Source organism: Chaetomium tenue (genome assembly GCF_020726465.1).
Source record: "Chaetomium tenue strain MPI-SDFR-AT-0079 chromosome Unknown F5144scaffold_1, whole genome shotgun sequence".
In the NCBI taxonomy this organism is placed as follows: Eukaryota; Fungi; Ascomycota; class Sordariomycetes; order Sordariales; family Chaetomiaceae; genus Chaetomium; species Chaetomium tenue.
In genome coordinates this window covers 1,044,574-1,072,393 of record NW_027117329.1, presented here as the reverse complement: position 1 = coordinate 1,072,393, position 27,820 = coordinate 1,044,574, and the positions used below count along the sequence as shown (strand labels likewise).

Here is a 27,820-nt window from a genome sequence, read left to right as displayed (position 1 = left end):
CCGACAGGTGCAACTGGGAAGAAATCCCGAAGTGGCGCATGCAATGCCCACAGCAGGCCTAGTCGGAGCACGATCCAAGCGCGGGACGACGTTGATGACCATACTTACTTTCCTGTTCCTCACCGATCCATTGGGTTCTTGGTTTTCCTCGCTCTGTGTTTCTTACACACGGTCGGAATACACGACGGGAGAAGGGAACGCAACATTGGCCATGCGGAGAGCGGCCTGCGCCGAGGGGGAGGAAGCATACAGTGGGGTAATGGCATCCAGTGGGAGGGCGCGGCATTTGGCGTCACTCGGTTGGGAGATACCCCTGCATATCTAGGTTTTTGTTCTTCTCTTTTCCCTTTCTTTTTTTCTTTTACGCATCTGATTGGGATGGGATGCCTCGTCAGGAGGGGGGTGTGGTTGGGCTGGAGAGAATCTTTGTTTTTCTTGTTGCGGACTGGGTTGGACCTCCCTCCCCGTTTGGAGCGGCGGAGGGACCACACTGGGCACTTAGGCAAGTCACTCGGGATGGATACAGCGGCATACTTCTTTTGCGCGTGGTAGAACAGGAAAGGATAGGCGTTCTGGGTTCTTCGTAATCGGGCGGTTTCTCAAGTTTTTTCTTCTTTTTCATTTCTGCACTTCTCGGCGGGAATGGATCTTCTCATGGGCATCGCATCATTGCGTGGGTATGATACCAGGGGGGAAGCAAATTTGTCGATACCTTGGGTCCCGGTCTTGGGAGCCGACGTTGGTGCGTGTTTGTCTCGACGACACGGCGGACAGTGGATGGCCCTGCTTGTGGATAGAGACGCCCCCCCTTTTATTACCTTGGTTGGGGTATGATCCTGGTTGGACGTGGTCGGCTCGGGTGGACTTGAGGCACACCTGGGCTTTTGACGAGGCTGCCATTAGTGTGGACCAGTCGTAATCTTGCTAAGGGCATGAGTGATGCATGGCTATCGCTGGCGTCGTGGGCGGGCCGCGTGCATGATGGCATGGCATGGACATAGAGGACATAGCATCCAGAATGGTACACAAAATGGGTCGTCATATTCTTTCCGTGCTGTTGATGGCGAGTTTGTGTTCAACGCAATGTTCCTAATAACCACCCACCCTGAGGTCTTTGTTTATGGAGATGATGGTCCGCATTGTTCTAACCCAACCTGTAAATAATGTAAACGTGGGCATGGGGTGTCCCATATCGGGGAATTGCTCTATGGTACGGTCTATATCCATCCCCTGTTTAACCTCGATTCTCAAAAAGCAGAGTACCTCCCACCCCGGGTATCCAATGCATCCGCCAACACCTCTCTATGCACCCCTAACCATCTACACCGCCATAACCCCCACCTCCTGACTCTCCCGTGCCTCCCTCCTCCCCTTCCCCAACTCAATCATCACCCACTCATACACCGCCCACTGCACCGCATTCACAATAAACGCCCTTACGCTGCACACTCCCAGCCCCCTAAAAAACGGCCGCACCCCACCCTCCCGGTACGTCTGGCGCGCCACCTCCCACGCGCCGAGCGGCCTTCCCCGGCCCTCGCCACCACCACCACCACCCCCAAGTAGCGGCGCCCTCTCCCCACCCCCCAAAAACTGCGTCTGCACCCTCGTCTTGACCACATCCAACGGGAAGATACTCGCCCACGTAATAATCCCCGCCAGCCCCCCGCACAGCAACACCCGCGCCGCCTCCATACCACCACCACCACCACCATCCCCCATCCCAGAAACAGTAGAGGCCGGCGGCATGAAGCCGCGCATAGCGCGCGAGCAGAGCTCGTAGCCCCAGAAGTAGAAGCCGTAGCCGATGGTGTCGCGCAGGGCGGTGACGGTGCCGCCAGCGTAGAGGGCGCGGGGGCCGTGTTGCTGGAGGAGGTGTTTGGTGATGTGCCAAGAGGAGGAGGAGGTCGACGTGGATGTGGTGGGTGGGGGGCGGTGGTTAGGGGTTGGGCGGGTGTGTGTTGGGATTTGCAGCTGGGCGCGGCATTTGACGAGCTCGGTGGGGGTGGAGACGGCCCAGGTGGCGAGGCCGCCGACGGCGCCGGCGAGCCAGGTCGTGAGGAGGTTGGTGCCGCGGGCTTGGGTGTCTTGCGGTGTGCTGCCTCCTCCCGTGTCGCATCCGGAGAGCTGGTTGAGGAAGGCCTCGGTGCGGTTGTAGGACACGAAGAGCAGCGCGTTGAGGGCGCCGTAGCCTAGGACGGGGGCGGCTGTGCCTAGGAGGAAGGGGCGGGCATAGCTGTGGGTGAGGGATGTTGATGGCGCGGCGGAGGGAGGGGTGAGTGGAGAGGACGGGGACGGGGACGGGGTGGTGATGCCGGCTTGGAGGCGGACCTTGAGCACGTCGAGCGGGTTGCCGAGGATGATGCCCGCCGCGCCGGAGATGTACCCGGCCCAGAAGTCGGCGGACATTTACTCTTATACTATATTAGGTTGGGAAGTGAAGTAGGCGGAAGATGGGTTTGGGGGAAGTAATATGAAGCAGATGGTGGGGTTGGGAAGACGGCGGCGGGCTGTGGGGGGCTCGATCGACACAATGCCGAGGTTCCCCGGGCTGTCTGTTTCCGGAGGTTTATTGTTGATGTTGTGGACAGAGGCTTGCCGAGGTTAATTCATTCCTTAATAAAGGGCTAAAAGAGACCCACGCCCAAGCACAAATCAAGAGAGACGGCCGAGATGTTCAAGAGGACACCCATTTTTGATATTTTGTAAGGTTGGCCTGCCCACTACTCCGTATGAACTACCTACGCTTGGCATGGTGGGCTGGATGGAGCCACCTTCCCGTCGGTGGAGTGAGATTGACGAGAGCGTTGAGAGAATTATTACTGTGTAATACTTTGGAGTGGTGGGGTTGGTGGGGTTGCTCGGCTGAGTGGAGGTCAGTCGGTTCATGTGGGAGAGTCCCTGCCAAGACCCGACCGCAGGAAACCAGAGACACGTGAACCATGCAAGGATCCGCAGCCACGAGGCCCACGAACGTCAGCCTCGAGTATCTCAACACGCTGTGATCCCCAATAATGTACCACTAACACTAGAAGACCTGTTTAACGTAGTTCTCCCCTTCGGGATGTGTCGACAACCCACTCGTGAGGATGGTGTTACGGCTGCGAAGTCACCGATTACCAGCGCCTGAGCATACATTAAATGTAAGTCAGAACGGGCACCGAGCGTAACGAGTGCACTTTTTTTTAAGAAAATAAAAAAAATAGGGTTGCTTCTCTGAATAAACTATTTAAAATAAAGTAAAGAATACCTACCTATAGCAATGAGATCTTCTGGATGAATGCTGTGGTGTGCAAGGGATGCTTGGTCACTTTGGTGAGCTGGCTGTCTTACTCGCAAAGTACTAATTCAGATGGCAGTCAAGCGGGTTGCTGGACTCTCACCCATTGAATTTTGGTTGTTGTGCATCCAAATCGGGCAATGGGGTTGGCACTTACAAGTAAAGTGGGCTTTAAATGGTGGCCTTGGCGCAGTGCCGCGGTCATCTGACACCGTGGGGAAGGCGCGCGTTGCTGCCTGAGCTGAACGCGTCCCTCATCAACACAACCGAGCCCGCCCTTTCCAGCTGCCGCGATTGAGCTCTGTGTTAATTTATTGGGTTCGACATCTCATCAAACCTCTCCAGATTTCTTATAACACTTGCCGAGAATTTAGAGGGAGCTTGATACCCGTGCCAACATGTAAACTCATTCACCCCACCGCGCTTGTGTATCGCCTGTGACTGACTGACTGTCCCCGACAGGACGGCTTCAACGTCAACCACGCCAGCCACGCCAGCCACCCCCGCCGCGAACAAGGAGAACCTCGTCTTTCGTAGCCGCTTCCCAACACCCCAATCTCTCGACCGCCTACATCGACCATTCAAATGTCCCGGTTCCGCAACGCGCACCGTCGCAACGGACCGCCCTACTCGGAAGCGGAGGAGGGTTGATTATGGGGGTGCCGACGGGGAGGCAGACGCCGACAAGCCCTACACCAATGCGGATCGTCTTGCTCTAGCAAACCGAGACGCCAACCGATTTCCTGTGTTTAAAGCCAGGGACAAGGACAAGATCTTTCGCAAGGCCTTCTCCGTCCCCTTCGCCAACAAGGACAACGCTGCATACAATCCGAATCGCCCCCCTCCAACTTTAGGACTGAGACAGGGGGCAGTGTTTATCGCGAAGCCCCTGCACGACCCATGCGGCGAGTTTGCTATTGTGCTCCATGACCCGACAGTCGACGACAAGCCCAAAGAGACGTCCACACCCGAAGAGAAACAAAAGGAAGCCGAGGCTCCATCGAAGATTGATGCGCCATTGATGCACAAGAGCCTCGCCGAGATTCTCGGCATCAAGAAGAAGGTCGAGGGCGAGCATCCCCGGGTCCCGGTTGTCATTGATCCAAGGCTTGCCAAGGTACTCCGACCCCATCAAATTGAAGGCGTCAAGTTCATGTACAGGTGTGTTACGGGCATGATCGATGAAAAGGCAAACGGTTGCATCATGGCAGACGAAATGGGTCTCGGAAAGACCCTGCAATGCATCACGCTTCTCTGGACCCTGCTGAAGCAGTCTCCTGATGCCGGCAAGTCCACCATTCAGAAAGCTATCGTTGCCTGCCCTTCAAGTTTGGTGCGGAACTGGGCGAACGAGCTGGTAAAGTGGCTGGGTGCTGACGCCATCACGCCTTTCGCTATTGACGGCAAGGCGTCGAAGGAGGAACTGACCCGCCAGCTTCGCCAGTGGGCCATTTCTACCGGCCGTGCTGTCACTCGCCCGGTCATAATCGTGTCATACGAAACGCTTCGCCTCAACGTCGAAGAGCTCAAAAATACGCCCATCGGCTTGATGCTTTGTGACGAAGGGCATCGTCTGAAAAATGGAGACAGCCAAACTTTCGGCGCACTAAACAACCTGAATGTCTCACGACGCGTCATTCTGTCTGGTACACCGATCCAGAACGATTTGTCCGAGTACTTCGCCCTCATCAGTTTCGCAAATCCTGATCTGCTTGGAACCCGGCTGGAGTTTCGCAAACGCTTTGAGCTCCCTATTTTGCGTGGACGTGACGCCGATGCCTCTGAAGCTGATCGGAAACGCGGCGACGAGTGCCTTGTCGAGCTGCTTGCGATTGTGAACAAGTTCATCATCCGCCGCACCAACGACATTCTGTCCAAGTACCTTCCCGTCAAGTACGAGCACGTGGTGTTCTGCAATTTGGCACCATTCCAACTGGCGCTCTACAACTATTTCATCACTTCCCCAGACATTCAGGCACTTCTCAGGGGCAAGGGTTCCCAGCCACTCAAAGCTATTGGTATGCTCAAAAAGCTCTGCAACCACCCCGACCTGTTGGACCTTGTGGCCGACCTGCCGGGCTGCGAGAAGTACTGGCCGGCCGACTACGTCCCCAAGGAGGCCCGCGGTCGCGACCGCGACATCAAACCGTGGTACTCGGGCAAAATGCAAGTCCTCGCCCGCATGCTCGCTCGCATCCGCGCCGACACCAACGACAAGATCGTGCTCATCAGCAATTACACTTCCACTCTTGACCTATTCGAGCGCCTCTGCCGATCTAACAACTACGGCTGTCTGCGCCTCGACGGCACCATGAACGTCAACAAGCGCCAGAAGCTTGTGGACAAGTTCAACGACCCGGACGGTCCCGAGTTTGTGTTCCTGCTGTCCTCCAAGGCGGGTGGTTGCGGCCTCAACCTGATCGGCGCCAACCGCCTTGTCCTCTTCGACCCCGACTGGAACCCGGCCGCCGACCAGCAGGCGCTCGCCCGTGTGTGGCGTGACGGGCAGAAGAAGGACTGCTTCGTCTACCGCTTCATCGCCACCGGCACCATCGAGGAGAAGATCTTCCAGCGGCAGAGCCACAAGCAGAGCCTGAGCTCGTGCGTCGTGGACTCGGCCGAGGACGTGGAGCGCCACTTCAGCCTCGACAGCCTGCGCGAGCTGTTCCAGTACCGCGCCGACACCCGGAGCGACACCCACGACACCTTCAAGTGCAAGCGCTGCCGCCCGGATGGCAAGCAGTACATCAAGGCCCAGGCCATGCTGTATGGCGATACCAGCACGTGGAATCATTTTATTAATGAAGGGCTCGAGGTGATCCAGGATCATTTGCTCAAGCAGGAGTGTGGGGCGGAGGAAGTCAGTGCTGTGTTCCAGTACATTTCTCATTGAGCACTTGGTTTGGTGTTATTGATGCGAGTTGGTGTTTGGTGGAGCTGGGTGTGTTGCTGTTCTGGGATTTGCTTTGTTTGGGAGTTGAGCGCTGTTGTTGCTGTGCTGCTGCGGAACGCCGCATTCGTTTTTTTTTTTTTTTTTTTTTTTTTTTGCCAAAATGATAAATGACGAGATGTTCACGAGACATAGATAGCGAATGAATGGGGGTTTTGCGAAATGAGACTTGCACATTGTTTACTCAACTCTCTCTCCAGCGCGTCATTGATAGGTACCCAATGATTATCCTGCTACGATTACAACTCATCCTTCACACTTGCCGTCTCGGTCACAGCCTCCTCTTCGAACCGCCTACTCTTGGGGTTCTTCTCCACCTTTGCCTTTGCCTCCTGCTCCTCCCTTCTCCGCCTCGCCAGCGCGGCGATCTCCTCGTCGTACTCGGTCCACTCGGGCACCTGCCGGCGCGCCCGGTCCAGCTTGGGCTCCTTGGTCTGCGGGTTGTTGCACAGGTCGATGGTGCGGGCCTCCTGGAGGGTGTCGTCGCTGCACCACGTCTCGCACCACAGCCACTCCTGCGGCAGGCTATGGATGGGGATCTGGAACTGCATGTGGTTGGGCAGGTCCTGGTCCAGGTTGGCGAGCGAGTTGGGGTCGGCCGAGAGGGCGTGGTACTGCTGGCGCAGGCGGTCGCCGGCGGCCAGCTCGCGGAAGCGCCGCAGGTCGACGGCGTAGAGCGCGCTGATGTGGTAGGGGTGGCCCTTGAGGTAGTTGGCCCAGTAGCCCGTCTTCCAGAACCGGAACCCCTCCATCTCGGTGCGCGAGTCGCACATGGGCGTGAACCCGTACGGCGCCCCCTCGAGGTCCAGCGTCGCCAGCTCGTGCATGTCGGTCCGCACGATCTGGTCGGCGTCCACGAAGATGACCTTGTCGAGCGAGAGCGGGAACAGCACGTCGAGGAAGAGGATCTTGTACCCCCAGATCTCGCGCTGCTTTTCTTTTTGCTGCCGCAGCCAGTGCGGCCATTTGTACGTCACCATCTCGTACGAGAAGTTGTATTCGGCCGCGAGGTGCGGGATGAAGTCCTTGAAGGAGGGGGATAGGAACTGCTCGATGAACCAGAACTTGACTGTGTGGTTGGTGTGCCGCATGACCGAAACCATCATGATGTTGAGCATGCGCTCGTAGAGGTGGCCGCTGGCGACCGAGAAGATGTTGATCTCGGCGTGCTGCGTGGTGGCGAGCGAATTGGTGGTTTCGGCGGCGGGCTTGCCGCGGCCCAGGAGACCTTCAGCAAACTTGAGGCCTTTGGAAACAAAGTCCATGGCGGCGCCGGCGGCGCCGGTGGCGGTGTCGGTGTTGGCTTTTTCGAGGACGTCTTCCTCTTCCATGCCGGGCCTGCGTCTCAGGCGAGGGTAGAGCGTCGTGCCCTGGAAGTCCATGAGTGCAATTTCGTCCGAGTCGTCGCCGGGAACAGGCGTCCAGCCCTCGGCGCCGAGGCTTTCCATGGTGAAGATGTCGGAGCTCCGGCCTTCCTCTAGCCGGAGATTGTAGACACCTGGGTTGGCCTTGAACTGGAAGAAACCGAGATTGGCCATGATGATGGTATCGGCAAACTGAGAGTCTTGCTCGGTACCTAGGACAAGCTGCACACCCCGAGGCGGCTGACCTGCCGGCAGCTCACGGGAGTGGCCTTCGATCAGGATGTTCTCCAGCTGGTAGACAGCCTCGATGTGATCAGTACCCCTCTTGGCCTTGATGTCCTTGATGCGGAGATTGTCCAAGTCATCGACCGACACCTTGGATGTAACGAGCCATGCGGGTGGCACGTCCATGCCCGCGACGAGGAGCGTGTCTTGAGGTACGCCCGCAAAGTTGGCCGAAAGCGCCTTAACCTTGCCATGGTCGTCAAAGCTAGGCGACGACTCGAGGACGTAACGGTAAAATCGCTTGATGGGAAGCTCCCCAAGCTCGTCCGCAGGGTTGAGGAAGACTCGGAGATGGACACCCTCAAGCTCTGACAGCACCTTCAGCACGGCAGCCCACTTTTGGCCTACCTCGCTAGCGGGGTTGATGACGGCAACAAAGAAGATGGTTGCCGTGGAGCTATCACCGACCTGGAACGACGTATGCGCCCCCTTCAATTCATTAAAAGCAGCCGTCCTGGCCGAGGATGCCTGGTCAAAGATACCCTGAGGAAGATCCGAGATGCCAGAGAGTGCAGTGACAGAAGTCAGCTTAGCCGCATCCAATGGGCTCAAAATCTTGTCGCCCAGTCCCAGGTCCTCGACGGCCTTATAAACTGGCAGGATCCGGCTTGCGCGCTCAGCTTCGAGGAACTGCACGAAGTCCTCCTTCTTGAACTCTTCAGCCGACACGATGGGGCCAGCCACACGGCCGTTGAGGATCAGTGCATTATCGCCCTCTTTGAGGCTGACATCAGCAATAAAACTAGCCAGAGAAGCATCGTAGGCGGGATCAGCTTCGGCTTTACCACTTTCGAGGATTGTCTCAAGGTCAAGAAGCTGGGTAGCTGCCGCCAGGTCGCCCTCACGGGCCTTGATGCGTTGGGTGAGCTGCGAGGCAGGGCGAGCGACGTCCTTAGGGTTGTGCACAATGTCGACGCGGACGCCCGAGTGTTCACTGCGGAACTGAAGCGCAAACAGGAGCAGCTTCTGGCCCTCAAGGCTATCTAGGTCCGCGATGACCGTCAGGGCGGCCCAATCTTCTTTGGTTGATTGGTCATCAGCCTTGATAACCGGCACCTTATCGAAGACATTGTGATGCTCGGTGTACACCTTGTTCACATTGAGCACCTTGAGGTCTTTGGCGTCCTCGGGGAAGATGAGCGTGTTGCGCCTCGTGATGGCGTTCTCTAGGAAACGGCCGGGGATCCAGGTGTCGTCATTGACCTGTCCGAAGTAGGCTGCCTGTTGAAGAGTCTGCAGATCGCCCATGAGCTTTTGATTCATGGCTCGAAGCCAGTTTTCGTCCCGGGGAATTGCGAAGCCATCCATGAAGACGGAAGGAACATCGCCCCCAGCACGCAGACGCTCCACCCAGTGCTTAGCCAGATGGATTTGCTTTTCGTGGCTCTCGGACGTGAAAATCTCATTGAAAGATAGCACGGTAGACTCTGGTCGTAGTGGGCGGTCTTTGATGGCTTCGTTGAAGATGCTCTCGTCAGGCTTAGTAGTCTTTTGATGTTCGAGCGACTTCTCGAGATAGGAGGCTGCTGTGGAAAGGCCGTGAGTCTCCAAGAGGTAGTAGACGACTTTGGCCTGCTCAATGGCCTCTCCCGTGGGGGTGAGCGGAACCAAGCCGAAACGGATTGGGACGAGCCGCTTCATGAAAGACAAGAGCTGTGTCGTGACCATTTTGACATCCTCGGGCTTGGTGAAGTCCACAGGGACAACCAGGTTAAAAATGTCCTTCCGGATTTGGGGCAGGCCTTGGCCAAAGTGCTGCATCAAGGCCCAGATGCTCGGAGCAAAATCCTGGTACCGCTTGTCCTTTTCGATGTTGTTCAGCCAAACAATAACGCGGCCATCTTCAATCTCGTCGCGCCAGTCGAAACGTCGCGGCTCTTCGTCCCCCGACTTTGCCAGGGCAACATCTGTGTGTCCCAGCAAGGATATGGCTTGTTGACCGGTAAGGCCAAGGTCAAGAACACCGTTGATCAGCCTGCGCTCTCGTGTGAGCAAGTCGACGAGCCCGAATGGTTGAATTTGGCGCTCGATCAGCTGAACGCCGTTCATCCACAGCACATTCATGCCTTCGGGGACTAGGACCTTCCGGTTATCCTCGTGCTCGGCTCTAAACTCAGCAGAAACGTTGTGGGCCCCGAGGGAGGTCGAGTACTTGGGGAAGTCCTGGGTGAGCTTGAGCAGGGTCTCAAATGGTGACTCGCTTTGCATAATAAAAGACGCGGCCTTCATGCCTAAGGATGCAAGCTCAGACTTCTCCAGCGGCTTGATATCGGTGACCTCCTCGTCGTCAAGCACGACTTCGGAGGACCCGATGGGCTTCTGGGCCTCGTCTCCGGACGCTTTGGCGGCGCCAGTGTCTCGGTCGTCAATGACAATGTAGTCTGTCCGTTTGAGAGTGAGTTCTACTCCGTAGCCATTGACAGAGAGCGCTTCGCTCGGATGAGCTGGGCTTCTCCTGTATCTGACTCGGTACACGCCCTCCCCACTTTGAGCTATCTTCATGGCGGTTTCATGGTACGTGCCAAAGTCCGACGCCGTGATATCGGCGTAAAGGATGACATCACGGGCGCCAGTCCCAAACTTGCGATCAAACGGCAAAGGCCGTCCCTGGTTGTTCTCTTTTACTGCCCTGTGTACGTCGCCAAGCGCAGGTGTGCAGTACTGTTTACCGTCCACAAAAAACCATTGCCCACATCCGTCCTGGTCTTCGGAGAGAGACGGTTCGACCGCAGTTGCGTAGTATTGATAGTGCGCCTCCACCCGAGGCGCTGCCGTTCGCATCGAGAGGGCCAGCTTGAATGTCGACAGTGCCTCCCCGTCCATATGCCCATCGTCACGCAGAACTTGGATAAACTTTTCATATAGCGCCTTGTCCGTCTTGGCTTCGACGAAATGCCCTTTCGCAATTCGGTCGAGGAGGGAGAAGTAGACTGTCGCATTCTCGGAAGCTGCCGTTTCTCTGGGAGCATGTGAGCTGTGGTTTCAATAGCAACCGGGAGCAAGAAACCTACAGCAACTCAACAAGGTAAGGAGGCGAGGGAAATGCTGCTTTCAGCGCAACATTGACCGAGGGCGAGGCAGTGACGTGTGTCGAGGGAAACCAGGATGCGGTGAGGAGGACCGCAATGCCCCATGGGAGCTGCGAGAGTCGGAGCATGGCGCTTGCAGCTGCCCACGGGCAGTATCACCAAAAGTACGAGTGTTGCTCGTTGTACTCTGCAATAGAGTAGAGGAATTCGTCAAGATCAAGCAGTTTCGTCCCTAGGTTTCCTCCAATAGAGAGATCCCCCGGGGTTTGTTGCCACGGTGGTAGTTGCCGGAAATGTGCTGTGATCAAGATGCTTTACACCATCGAAACCTGAGACTTGAAAGTGTAAATGCCGGAAAATAGTAGATTTGGTGGGCACAAAGCGCCTATGAAGGCTCCTGTTCTTCTCGCCCGCTCTTTGTGTCTGTACATATACATCTGCTCTGCATCTAGCAGGTTGGTGGGGCGTGGTGGAAGCTGCGTCTCATGTGCTGTTTAAGCTTCTGGACACATTGAACAAGAGCCCAGCCAATTACCAGCCAATAATCTCGGAGCTTCGAGTCCCCCTTCGTCAGAGGCCCGTGCTGATCCCTGAAGTCTCAACTCGCCAGGCCAGGCCTTGGACGGGATTCAGGTCCCCTCAGGAGCTCAAGTGGGCCCGGAAAATTAAATGTGCGTTTGGGCGCCTGAGGTTCGCCCGCCATTGAACCCACATCTCGCAGTGAGATGCCACGGTTCCCAATGATTTGATTGACGGCGGATAGGACTACCAGCAGCCGGCCCCGACTCCTTGAACTACCACCCACCCCGCTACCCATAACTACCCGGCTGCTGCTCGACGTCCGAGCATATTTCGCGAATCGAGCCACGGCATCTACCCTCGCCGACAATCTTGCACACGCCCTACTTCGATCCCCAGTTGATGTCGGGAGCCTACCAGGCCTCGGGTCCCTTGAGCCAAGATGCAGGCCTCCTCGGGAATGCTCACAAAGGTATGTCTCCTTGCGATAGTTTCGTTTCTGCCTTGTTACGCAATGCGCTTCTGCTGCGCGCTGCCACAAAACTGCTGCTGACCTATGTTATAGTTTGAGTCCAAGTCGTCGCGCGCAAAGGGCATCGCATTCCACCCTAAACGGTCCGCACCTCCCCCACCTCCACGCCTTCACGAGTTCCCCCCCGCCAGTTGCACCGCCAAACTAATACTCATATTCCAGACCATGGATCCTCGTCTCCCTCCATTCGTCTACCATCCAACTGTGGGATTACCGCATGGGCACCCTGATTGACCGATTCGAAGAACACGATGGCCCGGTCCGCGGTGTTGATTTCCACAAGACACAGGTGAGGGCGCACGGGCAGGACAGATACGAGGGCGGCAGTTTGACTGACACCGTGGTAGCCCCTCTTCGTCTCGGGTGGTGATGACTACAAGATCAAGGTCTGGTCGTACCAGACCCGCAGGTGTCTGTTCACGCTGAATGGGCATCTGGATTATGTCCGCACCGTCTTTTTCCACCACGAGCTTCCCTGGATTGTCAGCGCTAGTGACGACCAGACTATTCGGATATGGAACTGGCAAAACCGCTCTCTGCTATGCACAATGACAGGCCACAACCACTACGCCATGTGCGCCCAGTTTCACCCCAAGGATGATCTCGTCGTCTCGGCCTCGCTCGATCAGTCAGTCCGAGTTTGGGATAGTATGTGGCTGCCTCCCGCCCCTAGCCTACCTAGCACCACACTAACAGAACCACACAGTTTCCGGTCTCCGCAAGAAGCATTCCGCCCCCACATCCATGTCCTTCGAGGACCAAGTGTCCCGCGCCAATGCGAATCAGACCGACATGTTCGGCAACACCGATGCCGTTGTCAAGTTCGTGCTTGAGGGTCACGACAGGGGCGTGAATTGGGTGGCTTTCCATCCTACTATGCCATTGATTGTCTCGGCGGGAGACGATCGCCTGATCAAGCTGTGGCGTATGAGCGAGACCAAGGCGGTACGTAGCCCTGACGTTGCTTTGTTCTGAGATTCGCCGTCCTATACTAATATTCAACAGTGGGAAGTCGATACCTGCAGAGGCCACTTTCAGAATGCCAGTGGCTGCCTGTTCCATCCCCACCAGGACCTCATACTGTCCGCGGGTGAGGACAAAACAATTCGTGTTTGGGACTTGAACAAGCGGACTGCTGTCCACACCTTTAAGCGTGAGAACGACCGATTCTGGGTCATTGCAGCCCATCCAGAAATCAACCTTTTCGCTGCTGGTCACGACAAGTATGGGAGCCCCATCTGCTGGTCAAGTGGCACAATTTGCTAATTCGAGATAGTGGTGTGATGGTATTTAAACTTGAGCGCGAAAGGCCAGCATCCGCCGTCTACCAGAACTCGCTGTTCTACATCACAAAGGACAAGTGTGTCAAGTCCTACGACTTCCAGAAGAACGTGGAGTCGCCCACACTCCTCTCGCTTAAGAAGCTCGGCAGCCCCTGGGTACCACCCCGCACCGTGTCGTACAACCCGGCCGAGCGCTCAGTTTTGGTCACATCCCCGGCTGACGGCGGCACCTACGAGCTCGTCAACCTCCCTCGCGACGGTTCTGGCGCTATCGAGCCGGCAGAATCAAAGCGTGGCCAGGGCAACTCGGCCATTTTTGTTGCCCGCAACCGATTTGCCGTTCTGAACACATCCACACAGACGGTGGACATCAAGGATCTGACCAATAATACGACGAGGTCTTTCAAGCCGCCTGTTGGAACAAGCGACATCTACTTTGGCGGTACTGGAAACCTCCTCATCATCACCCCGACCGCGGTCCACCTTTACGATATCCAGCAGAAGAAGACGACAGCGGAGCTCGCCGTCAACGGCGTCAAGTACGTGGTCTGGTCTAACGATGGCCTGTATGCTGCTTTGCTCAGCAAACACAACGTAACCATCGTGACCAAGACGCTAGAGCAGGTCAGCACCCTCCATGAGACGATTCGGATCAAGAGTGCCACCTGGGACGATGCTGGTGTGCTCTTGTACTCGACCCTGAACCACGTCAAGTATACTTTGCTCAACGGCGACAATGGTATCGTCCGGACCCTCGACCAGACCGTGTACCTGGTCCGTGTCAAGGGCCGCAACGTGTACTGCCTTGACCGTGCGGCGAAACCGAGGATTCTCCAGATCGATCCCACCGAGTACCGCTTCAAGCTTGCGCTCGTCAAGAGGAACTACGAGGAAATGCTCAACATCATCCAGAACTCGAGCTTGGTTGGCCAGTCGATCATCTCATATCTGCAGAAGAAGGGCTACCCCGAAATTGCGCTGCAGTTCGTGCAGGATCCCGCCACCCGGTTCGAGCTTGCAATTGAGTGCGGGAATCTCGAGGTTGCAGTCGAGGTGGCTAAGCAACTGGATCGCCCCAAACTGTGGACGAGGTTGAGCGCAGAGGCCCTTGCACATGGCAACCATTCCATTATCGAGATGTGCTACCAGAAACTCAAGCATTTCGACAAGCTTTCGTTCCTGTACCTCACGACTGGCGACAATGCCAAGCTCTCCAGGATGGCGAAGATCGCTGAGCACCGTGGTGACTTCACCTCCAGGTTCCAGAACGCTTTGTACTTGGGCGAGGTTGAAGACCGCATTCAGATGTTCAAAGAGATTGATTTGTGTATGTATTACCGCTTTTGCATGGTGAGACCTGGCTAACATCCTTTAGATCCCCTGGCGTACATGACTGCTAAAGCCCACGGTCTGGACGAGGAGTGCCAATCCATCCTCGAGGCGACTGGTCTCACAGAGGATCAGCTCAATCTCCCCACCTTCGGCGAACCGCTCAGCCCGCCGAAGCCCGTGGTACCTACGCACCAGGCCAACTGGCCTACCAAGGCAACTTCCCAGTCTTTCTTCGAGAAGGCTCTACTTGGCCAGTTCGAGGGCTTGTCATTAGAGAACGAGCCGACGGCGGCAAACGGGCTGGGTGAGGCGGAAGATGATGCTGCTGGCACGCGAGACACCCTCGCCGAGGCCGAGGAGGACGAGGATGCCGCTGGCTGGGACATGGGCGAAGACATCGTCGCCGAGGTGGAGGAAGGTTTCGTCAACGTGGAGAGTGCCGATGCCGGTGGTGCAGGCAGCAGTGAAGCGGACTTGTGGGCACGCAACTCTCCATTAGCTGTGGACCACGTCGCCGGCGGCTCATTTGAGACGGCTATGCAGCTGCTCAACCGCCAGGTTGGTGCTGTCAACTTTGCGCCTCTCAAGCCCCGGTTCTTGGAGGTCTACCAAGCGTCGAAAACCTACCTCCCAGCGTCGGCTGGCCTGCCGCCGCTGGTTAACTACGTTCGCCGGACAGTCGAGGAGTCGGACCCCAGGAAGGTTCTTCCCATCGTTCCCCGAGATTTGGAATACCTGGCCTCCAACGACCTGCAGCGTGGCTATGACGCTATGAAGGCAAACAGACTGGACGAAGGCCTCCGGATTTTCAAGGGCATTCTGCATTCGGTACTCATCAACGCGGTGGGCAGTGACGGCGAGGTGGCCGAGGCCAAGAAGTTGGTTTTGTCGGCCGGCGAGTACGCCGTCGCCATGTCTATCGAGCTCGCGCGGAGAGCGCTCGGCGCGCCCGACGCGGTTAACCAGAACCCTCAGTTACTGAAGCGGAGCCTGGAGTTGTCGAGTTATTTTACTATCCCCAAGATCGAGGTCCCTCACCGCCAGCTTGCGCTGCTCAGCGCCATGAACCTAGCAATGCGCGGCAAGAATTACAATACGGCACTGAGCTTTGCCAACAGGATACTGGCGAACGGGGGCGCGAGCAAGATCCTGGAGAGTGTAGGTTCACCCGGACATTTTGCAATCCCCTGCGCAGAGCTAACAAGATCACAGGCTCGCAAGTTCAAGGTTCAGTGTGAGCAAAACCCGAATGACGCCGTCGAGATCGAGTTCGACCAGTTCGCCGAATTCGAAATCTGCGCGGCTAGCCACACACCCATCTACAGCGGCACCGCGCACGAGGTGTGCGCATTTGATGGATCCAAGTACCACACCAAGTACAAGGGTACCGTCTGCGCCGTGTGCGAGGTTTGCGAAGTGGGCAAGAACGGGAGCGGCCTTAAGTTGTTCGCTTGAGAATCTGGAGTGGAAGGGGGGTCTAATGGATTTAACGAGCGGCTCTTGATGAAATTAGCCAACAAACTCCTCGGCGGGGCTTTACGGGGCGGAAAAGTCTGGCGGCTAGAATAGCTGATTATGGCGAGGCGGGCAAATGTCTGGTATGTGGAGTATGGGCCTAGTCGTTGTAGCAAAGCAGAAGAAGCGTGTGATCAAGATCCTGTTGCCTTTGAGTCCGCAACGCCGTTATTATTATCAAATGCATGGACTCCTTATCTCGTTACGAGATCTATGACCGATGATATGCATATCAATACATAATAGAACCCACTAGACGATCGTCTCTAGCTGGCGGGCATAACCCAAGGTATTCTCGATCACCATTTGGCTCATCTCCTTCTCCTGCTCCTCCTCACCCGTCTCTTGGGCCGAGGGGAAGAAAATCTGGCCGTCCTTGACGATCCAGCCACGGCTGCGCGCAAACTCGACGACGGCGCCCTCCGACTCGAGGAACAGAAGCGACTTGGTCGAGGACAGAGGGAGCGAGGGATAGGCGCGCTCGCTGGACGAAGCGATCTCGGAGCGAATCTGGGAGGTGAGGATCTGCAGCAACACCATCATCGTCAGCATCATCCCCCGGGAGAACATAATCGTAAGTTAGGGGACACAGGAAATGCTGCGGAGAGACGAACCTCGGAGAACACGCCGAACTCCTCGCACGGCACCTCGCCCTTCTTCATAGCCTTCCACACCCGGTCATAGCTCCCCTCCATCAGCCACCGCTCCAACCGCACCGGATACCCCAGGTAGCGATCCCCCTCCACATCCACCCCACCACCACCCGCCGACAGCGCCTCCAACTCGCTATGAAACTCCCCATACAAGCCCTGCGTCAACAACAACAACAAATACAGCCCCGTCACCTTATTACGCTCCCCCTCCTCACCACCCACCGGAAGGAGTTCGTAGAAGGGCCGCAGCTGGGCGACGTAGCGGGTGAAGGCGTCCGGGTCCTTGGCGCGGATGGACGCGAGCGCGCCCTGCTCGTACGTGTCGCGGGCGAGGGCCAGCAGCGCGGGCGAGGACGTCGCCGTCGGCGTCAGCGCCCCCAGCTGCAGCAGCAGCAGCTTGGCCCGCGAGAGCAGCGCTGCGGTCTCGGCGTACGGCGCTGAGGGCGGCGCCGCCTTGAGCCGGGCGAGGAGCTGGGTTAGCTCGCGGTCGGCCATTGTTGTGGTAATTTTGTTTGGTTTTTTGCTGAGTTGTTGGGTGGTGTTGTGTGGTGTGATGTGGTGTGGTGTGGTGTTTTGGGGGTTGGATCGGGAGAGCTCCGTGTTCCGAGGTGGCGAAGTGCGGGGCGGCAGCTGCGGTTGTTGGGCGTCGCGTGTATGGGTTTTCTTAAGCACTCCTGTTGATGTTGGAATATTAGTTTCGGTGGGCGGGTTGGCTAATCGAGGGTTTGTCGTGGTCGGTATCCGATGGATCGGGTGGGAAGCGATGTTGGAAGGGCGGGTGAGGCTGTCGGGCCTGGAGCTGGCGGCAGGCTGAAAGGCTGACGTGCGGTTGGGCTTGGCAGGTGTCAATGGTCTTCGCAACCTTGTCGGCTGGCGGCCACCTGACAACTCAGCTCTTTGGCTCTTTATGAACATTTATACAACACAGGAAATCACAGCAACTCGACCCGCACAGATGTCATCTTGTGGGCAGAGTACCTTAGTTTGTACACAAATTCGGTGGCTACCTATTCGCAGAGTTGTTTTTTCTTTCTTTTTTTTTCTTTAGATTTGGTACAGACGTTGTTTACCAACCTCGATCAGCGATGCCGCAATATGGAATTGTTGTGACAGCTTGGCTTGCAACCAGTAATGACCTAGCCAGCCGCCATTTATTCTGTCAGACCTCGCCGCCCTCCGGCCTTTGGTGAAGAACGAAAACAAAAAAAGAAAACGAGGGACAAAACTTCCATGTCACTGGGCCCGAAGTGTGGGATACGATAATGTGGAGCAATTTTGTTCAGGTGGCGGGCTGCGCCCGCTGTTGATAAGGTGACGAAGTGGGAGCCCCTGCGGCTGGTGCGCGTAATGGTGACGGGTTGTTCTCCCGAGTATGGACGGTCTTTCCGCGATGGAGCCGAGAAAGGCGTTCTCTGCGACTTGGTTCGATCAACCACCACAGAAGAAACCGTGTTGTTGACATGGTCCCGCGGAACTTCTGCGACACGCGAGGGCGTAAAGTTTGCAGCACGATGTCGTCTCTTTAGCAGGTAACTAGTTGCTTAGATACCTTAGGTAGGTAGGTAGGTAGTTTGGTGTATGTGATGGCTGAAGCGCAGTTCCTTGGGCCCTCAAATTTATTCTCGCATTTATTTTCCCCTGCTATCAACCACAAGCCGGGCTTTTATTCCCAGATGCTGATCGGATATATCATCATGTGTCGGCTGCAGCTGGACCCAACGGCACCGGAACGACCTGGGGAGCGATTCGTCCCCCGCGACCTTCCATGCCCGCAAGCCGCTCGTTTCCCCACTCGCGCTGCGTGTCAACTTGACCCCACCAAGACCGTTGCGAATCACGGCGTCCTGCAACACCTAACTAACTCTGCATATCGGGATTGGCACCTGTTGTTGAGTCGGAGATACAGCCACAAACTCATCCCAGCCTTCCCGTCGTATGTAATTACCGGCCTGGCCGGCGGGATCATTAGATAACCAGATCCGTGTGAATGAAACGAAATGTGCATCCAACTCGGCACTCGATCGGTGTTCTTTCTGGTGGGGGCTGATCTATTTCTGGAATCCACCTCCACAGAAGCCATGAGGAACAGCAGGGTACGCTGGGCAACAGGGGGGAACAGGGTGCATCAGGGGAGCCTTGAGGGGATAGGCGCCAAGGGGCAAGGGGTAAGGAGGGCCGGGCAGTGCATGTCCCATCGAAATCAACCGGGGCCAGTGCAGATCACAAATTCCTCAGCGAGCTCATATCCGCGACATAAAAAACCAAGAGATCTCTCGGGAAGGAGCCAAGCTCCTCTCTACCGACGTATGTAGAGAATATGACAAGCCATCGATACGCGTACCTCCGGGCGTTAAAAAACAGCAAACGGGAGAACGAGTGACAGGCGGCAACACGCCATCTCTGCTCAGCACAACCTGCAGCTGATTTTGACACACCTAAGAGGTAAGGCGGCTTGGGCGCTGCGGTCTGCTTGCACATCTCCAAATATTGTTGGCCCTTGCCTCTACCCACCCCGGCGACAGCCACAAGAAACAGCCCACTCTTCAAAAGGAAGGAAAGCGTCTCGCATTTATCTCGCTGCTCTCAACCTGTCTGATGAACTCGCCCCCCTTCCGATTTCGATCGACAACTGGTGAAAGCACCTCAGCGACCCGACGGCTAGTTTTAGTCACTGCAGAAGCGGACCGCCGGATGACACAGCGGACACCTAAGCTTGGCGCCCCTGCCCCTCTCCCGTCTGCATCCTTCTCTGCCCGCTGCTCCTGGCTAGCAGCTGTAACTGGTTGAAGCCGGGGGACTGAAAGAGGGCCGACTTGTTCTTTTTTTTTTTTTTTTTTCGCGGGGTTTGGCCGTATCGGGGCATTCACCTTCGCTAACTCCTCTGTTCATTACTTTTTAATGCAGGCCTGGGTCCGCCGCCCACCGACGATTCTTTCGCCATGTCGCAGTTTGGCGCAACCTTCGTCCCAGGGGGTTACGATGACTATTCCATGCCAGAGGTCTTCGCCCCCGCCCCTCAGAGGTGAGTCTACATAACTGCAGATTACATTTCACTAGTTAAACAAGACACCCCTCCCCCCCACAACCCAACGCCCCCCGCCCCCCCTGGTATGGAATAACTCTGGCTGCTGCCCGCGCCTTGTCGGGATCGGAAGCCGCTGCCGATCCATCTGCGCGGCAGCGCTACCGAAGCGGAGCTATTGGATGAGATTCGGTCTAGACGCACGAGGCGAGGCTGCACGGAGCGCTGGAGGCTGACACCGGTCGGGTTCGCTTCAGGGTAATGCCCGAGGTGCCCCAGAACATGCAGGAAGATATCCAGCGCATGGAACTCGAAGCCCGCGATACTGAACCGAACCGAGACGGCAAGCCGACCACCCAAACCGAGGAGGCCAAGTCGTAAGTGCTCCTCCCCCCCTTCCCGCTGCGAGAGGACAACGCCCTCTCCAACAACGTGATTGGACACCGTTTTTGGGGTGGATCAGGCTGGCTGACTGCGGCATCCGTTGGACAGCTTCAAACCCTTCCAGACCAGCGCCGCCGACTCCGCAGCCATGGACGCCCCCTCGTTTTCCCCGTTCCCTAAGGTGAAGGGCGAAAACATTCCTCCCAGCGACGAGGAGAAGGAACAGATCCTATGGCAGGCGCGCAACCTAGTGCTCCACTCCAACAATGTTTCGATGCAGGTGACCTGGGCGCGCGACACCCTCATCTGGGTCGAGATCTGCCAGGACGCGCTGGCCAGGGACTGGAAGCGGGACGGCAAGGGCAAGGAGCGACCGGCGACCCCCAAGGCCGAACACGAACTGCGCGTAGATGCTGTGAACATCCTCGACTACCTGTCCCAACAGGACCATCCCGAGGCGACCTTTATGAAAGGGAAATGGCTCGAATTTGGCAAGTTCGGGTTCCGCGAGAACAAGCGGGAGGCATACGCCTTTTACAAGAAGGCCGCCGACATGGGATACGGGCGGGCTGAATACCGGATGGGCATGCTGTACGAGAACTCCAACGACATCCCAAACGCCCTCAAGCACTACTCGCTCGGCGTCCAGCTGGGCGATTCCGCGTCCAACTACCGCCTCGGCATGATGCACCTCATGGGCCAGCACGGGTACCAGAAAGACTTCCTTCAGGGGCTCGAAATGATTCAGCACGCCGCCGACACAGCTGATGAGGATGCACCCCAAGGAGCTTACGTTTACGGCATGCTCATCGCCCGGGAGCTGCCCGACATCACCATGCCCGAGCACGTCCTCCCTTGTGATTTTGCGGTGGCCCGGCAGTACATCGAGAAAGCCGCCTATCTTAGCTTCGCCAAGGCGCAACTGAAGATGGGCCAGGCATATGAGTTGAGCCAGCTCGGCTGCGACTTCAACCCAGCATACTCCCTCCACTACTACGGCCTCGCTGCCCGCCAAGGCCAGCCGGAGGCATCGCTCGGTGTTAGCCGGTGGTTCCTGTTTGGCTACGAGGACCTGTTTCCCAAAAACGAGCAGCTGGCTTTCAAGTACGCCACGGAAGCGGCCCAGTCAGGGTTGGCAACCGGCGAGTTCGCGATGGGGTACTACCACGAGATCGGCATCCACGTCCCTAAAGACGTACGAGAAGCGCGGAAATGGTACGAGATGGCAGCCGACCACGGGAACAAAGACGCGAAAGACCGGTTGGAGTCTCTGAGCCAGTCCAGAACGCTGACGAAGGCGGACCACGAGACGACGACCCTCACGCGTATCAAGTCGCAGCACGGTTCGCAACGCGGGAAGCGGCCCGACCGGTTTGCCAAGCAGAACAGCGTACTGCCAACACTGAGCGAGGGCGATCAGAATGCCGCCACCCGTATGCCTCCCACCCACTCTAACAGGGCAACAGTAACTAACGGAATTGCAGCCGGGATCCAGTTTCCTGACCCGTCACCGAGGCCGCCGGCTTTTACCGTGAACCTTGACAACAACAACAACAACAACAACAACCTCGCGATGCGGCCCAAGTCGGCAGCTCCTTATCCTCACGAAGACCAACCGATGCCGCTCAACGGCAGGCCGAAATCAACCGCGCCGTACCCCGAGGGCGATATGCGGGGCCCGCACCTCAACCCAGCGACTCGTCAGCCTGCCGGCGCTGGTCCGCATGCCGACCGCCCGGGGAGCGCATTTGGCATTCGCCCGCTATCGCCCGGTAGCGGGCTACCTCCCGGTCCTGGCCGTGGCCGTCCTGTGTCAAGTCAATCTTCGATGGGAAACTGGGACTCTCAGGCGCCCGCTGGCTACAGGAAACCAAGCCCTGGCCCCGGAGGCCAATGGCAGCAGCCGCCCCCGCCGCAACACGATCCGCGGTATGGAGCCGGTGGGCCCGGAATCGTTCCCGCCGGTATGCCCGTCGGCGACCCCACCCGCACGCGACTCCAAAAGCCCAACCCCAACCTCCAACCAACATCCCAAGCACCCCCCTCAGGCCAGCACCGGATGGGCGGAGGTTATCCCGGCGGCCCGGGTGGCCCCGGTGGTCAACCAGGACGAGACTACGGGCGACCTGGCGCCAACAACCGCCCAGTCAGCGACAGCTACGGGCCAGCAGGCGGCGGCGGCGGTGCGCACCCGCCGGCCGCAGCCGGCCGCGTGCCCGTCCCCGCAGGCAGCAACCCCAACCTCCGTCCTCAACACGGTATGGCCGCGGGTCCGGGCGGCAGGCCGGTGTCGCACGTGGATGCCGGCCTCGCCGGGCGTGCTAGCGCCCCGCAAACCGGACAGAACGTCAGACCGGGTCCGAGCCCGGCCGGTGCGACATCGAGCCCCGGTCCAGCTGCGGCAGGGCAACGGCCCCCGCCTGCCGGCGGCGCGGGTGGAAAACCGGCCGCGGGGAATATGAGCCATCCCGACGGGAAGACCATGGGTCAGGGACCTGCTACCTTTGAGGAAATGGGTATCCCGCAGGGAAAGACGGAGGGCGATTGCGTAAGTTTTATATTTCCTCTTTGACTTTGTGAATGCTTGATTGTTCTGGTGCTAATAAGATGATAGGTGGTGATGTAACCAGCCAGCCGAAGATCGGATCTCAACCAAAACATACCGGGTCTTTGGGTTTAGTCTAGCTCAGGATGGAAGCGAAGGTCGGGGCTGGTGGGAAATGTTAGTTTTGCATTGCCCGAAATAGAAACCCGAATATAGATGTCACATTACCTGTAATCTTTTTTTCCTTTATTTTCTTCTACTTTAGTTGTTGACCATTTTTAAGTTCTGTTTTAGCTACTCTCAACCCCCCCCCCGCCCCCCTCCCCTCCCCTCCCCTTTTTGGTTTCCAATATTGGCGCTTCCATCTTACTTTACTTATTTTAATACTTTTTCTCCTTCATTCATTTCCCTCGATCTTGTATTTGTTCCAACACATACCTGCATACCTGCCTAGGACGAGGTGTAACAATGAGGCAAAACTTAAACAGAAGGAGAAACATTCTAGTATATAATAGGAATACCAACCTCCCCACTATACCTCGTTTTTTCCGCGCTTGGACTGCATCATTCATTGAACTTTCATGACATCAATACGGTAAATACCTAGTCAAATCTCTCAAAGAAAGGGGGAAACGCGCGTAGTTGAGCCAGGGGTTACATGCAAATGACGTCTCACAAAATGGTAAGCTAAACAGTCCAGGGCATGAGGGCTAGGTTTTGGCATGGGCCCAAGACCTCTCCAAACTGATGGAGCTTGAGGAACCAACCCGATTGTTAAGATACATTCACGTTTTCGACTTCACGGCCAAGCTTACAGTTTTGTTTCACGATGCAAGGCTCACTCCTCGCTCTCCTCTGCGCTGCTCTCCTCTGCGCTGCTCTCCTCTGCGCTGCTCTCCTCTGCGCTGCTCTCCTCTGCGCTGCTCTTCTTTTTTGCAGCGGGCGGCCAGTTCTTTTTATCACTTATGTTCCGCACAATCCGACCGTCTTCTGAACGCTTCCCCCGGACCAGCTCGACTGGGTGCTCGGTTTTCTCTGTCAAGACTATCTGGTAGTCTTTTCCACAGCTCGAGAGGTTCGGCGCAAACTTTGCAAACCAGAACCGCCCTTCCCCTCCGTGATCGTAGCTTGAGGTGAGTGGGAGACACCGGGAGCTGTGCGTAATGATCCTCGGCTCCTTGTCGGCGTCTTCGGTGTAGTACCCTTCGGAGTCGCTAGGGTACATCAAGGGGATCTCCCCATCTATGTTATGCATCATGATGTAGATGCCATCGGCATACCCAGACGGGTTCAGCCTCGCCACTAGCCCGTAACCGGTCTCACGCCAACCGCCCGAACGTTTTGCCCCTTTCTTCGATAATTTTTCCTCGTGGCCGTCCCCCCAGGGACCCTGCCGGCCATTTCGGCGCTCGCCGTATTCGAGCTCCCCGAGGTGGAAGAACGGGAAGCCAGGCGCATCAGCGTCGGCACTCTCGACCGATCGTCTCGATGTCTCGGACAGATTGCCAGGTTCACTATATGAAGGTTCGCGTGGGTTAACGGTTAAGTACACTCCGAGAAAACATGGCCCCATCAGTGATTCTGAAAGACGAGCCCGCTCGGCCTCAACATCTCCCCATATATGGGTTTGCTCATCCGCAAGAGATATGAGAAGACGGTAAATAAAGGGACCGTCGAATCCGATCGGGACGATAAGGTGTGATGCACTTTTCAGCTTGTCGCGAGCTTTCATGCTGTGAAAGCTCATCGAATCGACGTGTCGGACGTACTCCTCAGGTGTCAATGCTTCCAGATGGTATGTCAAACCGCTGCCCACCCCCACCCAGTCGTAAAACTCTTGGAGGTCTTGGGGATCCCTCACCTCACGGCTGAGGGTGACACTTGCTGTATTGTAATCCTGACTCATCATCTCCTTGGTGATGCTTCCGTACCTTTCCGACTTCTGCATCCACCCCTCCATGTCAAAAGACTTGAAAATGGGTAGGTCAGCGGCCGATGCTGTGTGCCAGATCTCACGGATCAAAGATTTCAAGGCTCAGCGACTCGGCACGCCATTGTATTTAATTCAGATAGAAAAATTGCCTGGCAAATGGTATTGGTTGATAGAAAAAAACACATTCGTTCCGTTACCCGTCCTTCGCAATGTGCAGTGAGATCGCAACTTCGCCCTGTGCTGTCACGCTCTAACATTGGGTGTATGATTCGGCCACCCGGCAGGGGTGGCCCACCCAAGCTTTGGCGTGCCGAGCCGAGTCAGTGAACCAAGTCTTTGACCTGTGAGACCTGGCACACGGCATCGGCCGCTGACCTGCCCAATCCGGAATTCCCAGAGTGCTCCCTCGCACCCCTGAGACCTGGCCAGGGCACTTATAGAGACCCCCTAGCGTGTTGGACCTAGAAAGACTGAACTTATAGGTTGACTGCATGTGGGTAATCTAAAGAGTTAACCTCAATGGATCTGGTAATAGCTTTTTAGGTTCAGGTAGGTAAATATTAAAGGTGTTTAGATAGCATAAACAGGTTATACTGTGGTTTTCTTAGATTACCACTTAATTAACAAGAAAGTAGACACTGGAGCTTACGTTACTGTATGAAGTTAGATAGAGTAAGTATATAATATTACCATCATTGTAATAACCTTTTTTCTAGGCTTCATATTAAACAAGGGCGACTGCCTTGCTGGAACTAAGCCTGGCCAAGCCTGTTTACAGAGAGGATTTCCTTAGGTTATTACATGATTACATCCAATGACCACTGTAGCGTTTTAATAGTTGGTTTAACAGTTTGCAGAGAAGTTATCGAAACTTCTATGTAGTAGGTCTCTACTAGTGACGAGAGAGTTAGAACGTGTTATTTTCGGTTCTCCTTGCATATATTTAGGTAAGAGAGGGTCGTTTGGGCCGGTGTATTTTTAACGTACGGGACTGACACGTGATTTTTCTCATACACAACTACAACATTGTTGAATCTATCGACCTGGGAGGTACTATAGCGCTCGAAATTATCATCTGTGACGAACCTTGTGACGAACCTGCCTAGGATCCTATCCTGTTAGGGTTCAGTGAAGGTAATCTTGCAAAGGATGCTTAGGTTCGGTGCAGCCAAAAGGTGCACAACAATAGACTTGTCTCAACAGTAGGCTTGCGAGCTTGTAGCGAACTGTAGTTGTGATTGCTAACTGGAGAACTCCCAGAGCTCTCCAGAACGAGTGACTATATACTGCTATCTGAGCTGTTGATCCCAGTGCTCCCTATGCTCCCGGGGAGCATTGGGAGCGTTGGGAGTGTAGATGCTCCCCGTGCTCCCGGGCCCTGAAGGGAGCGCCGGGAGCACTCCCTTCTGGTGCTATGATTGGTCCTATGTTTCCGTGAATGATTGGACGGGACGTCCCGCGTCCTGCAAGCCAAGACCGTACGGGTCCTAATCCGTGACAACATCAAACTGATATCTATCAAATACTGTTTCTTTTTAAGATATAGAATTCCATTCAACCCTTCCCAGGTCCCGTACCCGAACGAGCTGGCCCCGGTTCTGAACCCCAACCCTAGTAAAAGTAATACAACTTACAACGTACCATACGCGCCCGTATTTAACAGCGTTTTCGAAGGAGTTGAGCATAGCCGTACTGACTATGAGTTTCAAGGGAACTGAGCAATGCAAATGCGATATATTCAACAACATTTGATTCAAGTAATGGATCTACTTGAGGGGAAAAGAAACAGATGTGAGTTGGTAGGGTTGGGGTCATATATGGGGAAAATCACGTGTCATGGTCCCGTACGTCAAAAATACACTGTCCCAAACGCCCCTCTCATATTTAAACAAAACCCTAGGGTCTTTCCAAAAGGCTTAGGAGCATGCAATGCAATCCAGGGCCTTTCTTTCGCACTGGTCGAAGATGCTTTAATTGACGTAAACTGTATGTTGCGGACCCTTATGACTAGAGGGCTGCGCGTGTTGATGTGTGGATGTTGTATGGTAGGACTCATGTAATTGTAGTTACAACGGTTTCCTTAAACTGCTTGGTGGAATAATCGCGATACAGCTAGCCAAGGTAAAGATTGACACGAACCAATCCTAAGGAATGCAAGATCTAAGGAATGCAAGATGGCGGGACCGAGTGGCCCGATCTGGCCTTAGACAATTCTCATTGGGGGCCACGCCACGCAAATTTCACAGGATGATCAGCGCGTTGAGCAAAGTTCTCATTATGCCCAAGGAAGAGGACGGGGCGTCCTGACCACCACAGGTGAAATAGGTAGTCACTCTTTCTGAGAAGATCTGGGAGTTGTCCAATTAGCAGCAATTATAACCACAATTCGCTACAGGCTCAGGTCTATTGTCGAGACGTCTTTGTTGGGCTCACCCCTCGTGAATCTGAGGAGACTCCATGTCCATAAGAACCAGCTTTTCTTCTTGGTGCACCACAAGCTCAGTATATGTATACAAAGAGATTACTATTATTGGCAGTGATCCAAGACTGCTTTACCTCTCTTTTGGCTACCTTCACATCTCTCATCAAAGACTTTCCTAGAGTTCATTAAGTTTCCAGTTAAGTCTCCTAATAAGATAAGTGGGTAATATGTTGCTTTGGGTCTTGACAAAACAAATGATAATCCAGGTAAAGGTTTTCTTTTCATCTTTGCCCCTTAGGTACATGTACGTATCGGGACTTGAGCTCGGTCTCCAATACTAAATAATTTAAGCTTTATTTGTTACGGCGGGCACAAACAGCAAAGGTCGACCGACAAATGATACCACAATAACAAGAATACCATTAAAAGCGAGGACATCGCTAGGTTAAAGAGGTAGACCTGGCTACATCTTTATTGCAGATACTTGCACCTATCCGGGTGCAGAGTGCCTGGCAGAGACCACCTATACAGGTGGCAATTTTCCTGGATGTGAATCCGCGTTGGGGCATGTGATGGTGGTCCCTGTGGCCGTAAAGTCTATCTTGACTGCTCCGGCCATGCACATTTACATAAAATTATTATTTTCTATTTATTATACATAATAAGCCCTTTTAGGTTTAGCTTTAACCTTTTGGGAGTTGGTAGGAAATTGAAGCTTAGCAACATATCCATGGTACATGCACCTGTGGGCGACTCGGTCCATGTATTGGCA

General features: G+C 55.6%; 7 protein-coding genes across 7 annotated transcripts; 3 read left to right on the top strand and 4 right to left on the bottom strand.

Moving 5' to 3' along the window:
* Positions 1–1,121: 1,121 nt before the first annotated feature.
* F5144DRAFT_9247 (mitochondrial carrier domain-containing protein) lies at positions 1,122–2,532 on the bottom strand. Its single transcript, XM_066793568.1, has one exon. The coding sequence runs from the start codon at positions 2,407–2,409 to the stop codon at positions 1,321–1,323; it is 1,089 nt and encodes a 362-aa protein (XP_066647876.1). The 5' UTR covers positions 2,410–2,532; the 3' UTR covers positions 1,122–1,320.
* Positions 2,533–3,526: 994 nt separating this feature from the next.
* On the top strand, positions 3,527–6,348 carry F5144DRAFT_500819 (P-loop containing nucleoside triphosphate hydrolase protein). Its single transcript, XM_066786380.1, has 2 exons — positions 3,527–3,680; positions 3,743–6,348. Coding segments are annotated over exons 1-2 (2,433 nt in total). The 5' UTR covers positions 3,527–3,678; the 3' UTR covers positions 6,174–6,348.
* Positions 6,349–6,381: 33 nt separating this feature from the next.
* Positions 6,382–11,466, bottom strand: F5144DRAFT_500815 (glycosyltransferase family 24 protein). The gene is made up of 2 exons (XM_066786379.1): positions 10,891–11,466; positions 6,382–10,838 (listed from the first exon to the last, which is right to left on the bottom strand). Exons 1-2 carry the CDS (start codon positions 11,034–11,036, stop codon positions 6,470–6,472), a joined length of 4,515 nt encoding a protein of 1,504 aa, XP_066647874.1. The 5' UTR covers positions 11,037–11,466; the 3' UTR covers positions 6,382–6,469.
* A 56-nt stretch (positions 11,467–11,522) lies between these two features.
* Positions 11,523–16,231, top strand: F5144DRAFT_500812 (coatomer WD associated region-domain-containing protein). Its single transcript, XM_066786378.1, has 9 exons — positions 11,523–11,899; positions 11,993–12,042; positions 12,122–12,248; positions 12,307–12,607; positions 12,666–12,904; positions 12,965–13,182; positions 13,236–14,569; positions 14,618–15,732; positions 15,787–16,231. The coding sequence occupies exons 1-9, from the start codon at positions 11,870–11,872 to the stop codon at positions 16,027–16,029; spliced, it is 3,657 nt and encodes a 1,218-aa protein (XP_066647873.1). The 5' UTR covers positions 11,523–11,869; the 3' UTR covers positions 16,030–16,231.
* On the bottom strand, positions 16,232–17,556 carry F5144DRAFT_553483 (SAC3/GANP/Nin1/mts3/eIF-3 p25 family-domain-containing protein). The gene is made up of 2 exons (XM_066787801.1): positions 16,704–17,556; positions 16,232–16,614 (listed from the first exon to the last, which is right to left on the bottom strand). The coding sequence occupies exons 1-2, from the start codon at positions 17,235–17,237 to the stop codon at positions 16,342–16,344; spliced, it is 807 nt and encodes a 268-aa protein (XP_066647872.1). The 5' UTR covers positions 17,238–17,556; the 3' UTR covers positions 16,232–16,341.
* Positions 17,557–19,681: 2,125 nt separating this feature from the next.
* On the top strand, positions 19,682–22,720 carry F5144DRAFT_477665 (uncharacterized protein; the record flags this gene model as incomplete). Its single annotated transcript, XM_066785056.1, has 4 exons — positions 19,682–19,764; positions 20,022–20,141; positions 20,257–21,581; positions 21,633–22,720. 4 exons carry the CDS (start codon positions 19,682–19,684, stop codon positions 22,718–22,720), a joined length of 2,616 nt encoding a protein of 871 aa, XP_066647871.1.
* Positions 22,721–23,398: 678 nt separating this feature from the next.
* F5144DRAFT_9059 (uncharacterized protein) lies at positions 23,399–24,855 on the bottom strand. Its single transcript, XM_066793546.1, has one exon. The coding sequence runs from the start codon at positions 24,651–24,653 to the stop codon at positions 23,532–23,534; it is 1,122 nt and encodes a 373-aa protein (XP_066647870.1). The 5' UTR covers positions 24,654–24,855; the 3' UTR covers positions 23,399–23,531.
* Positions 24,856–27,820: the final 2,965 nt, after the last annotated feature.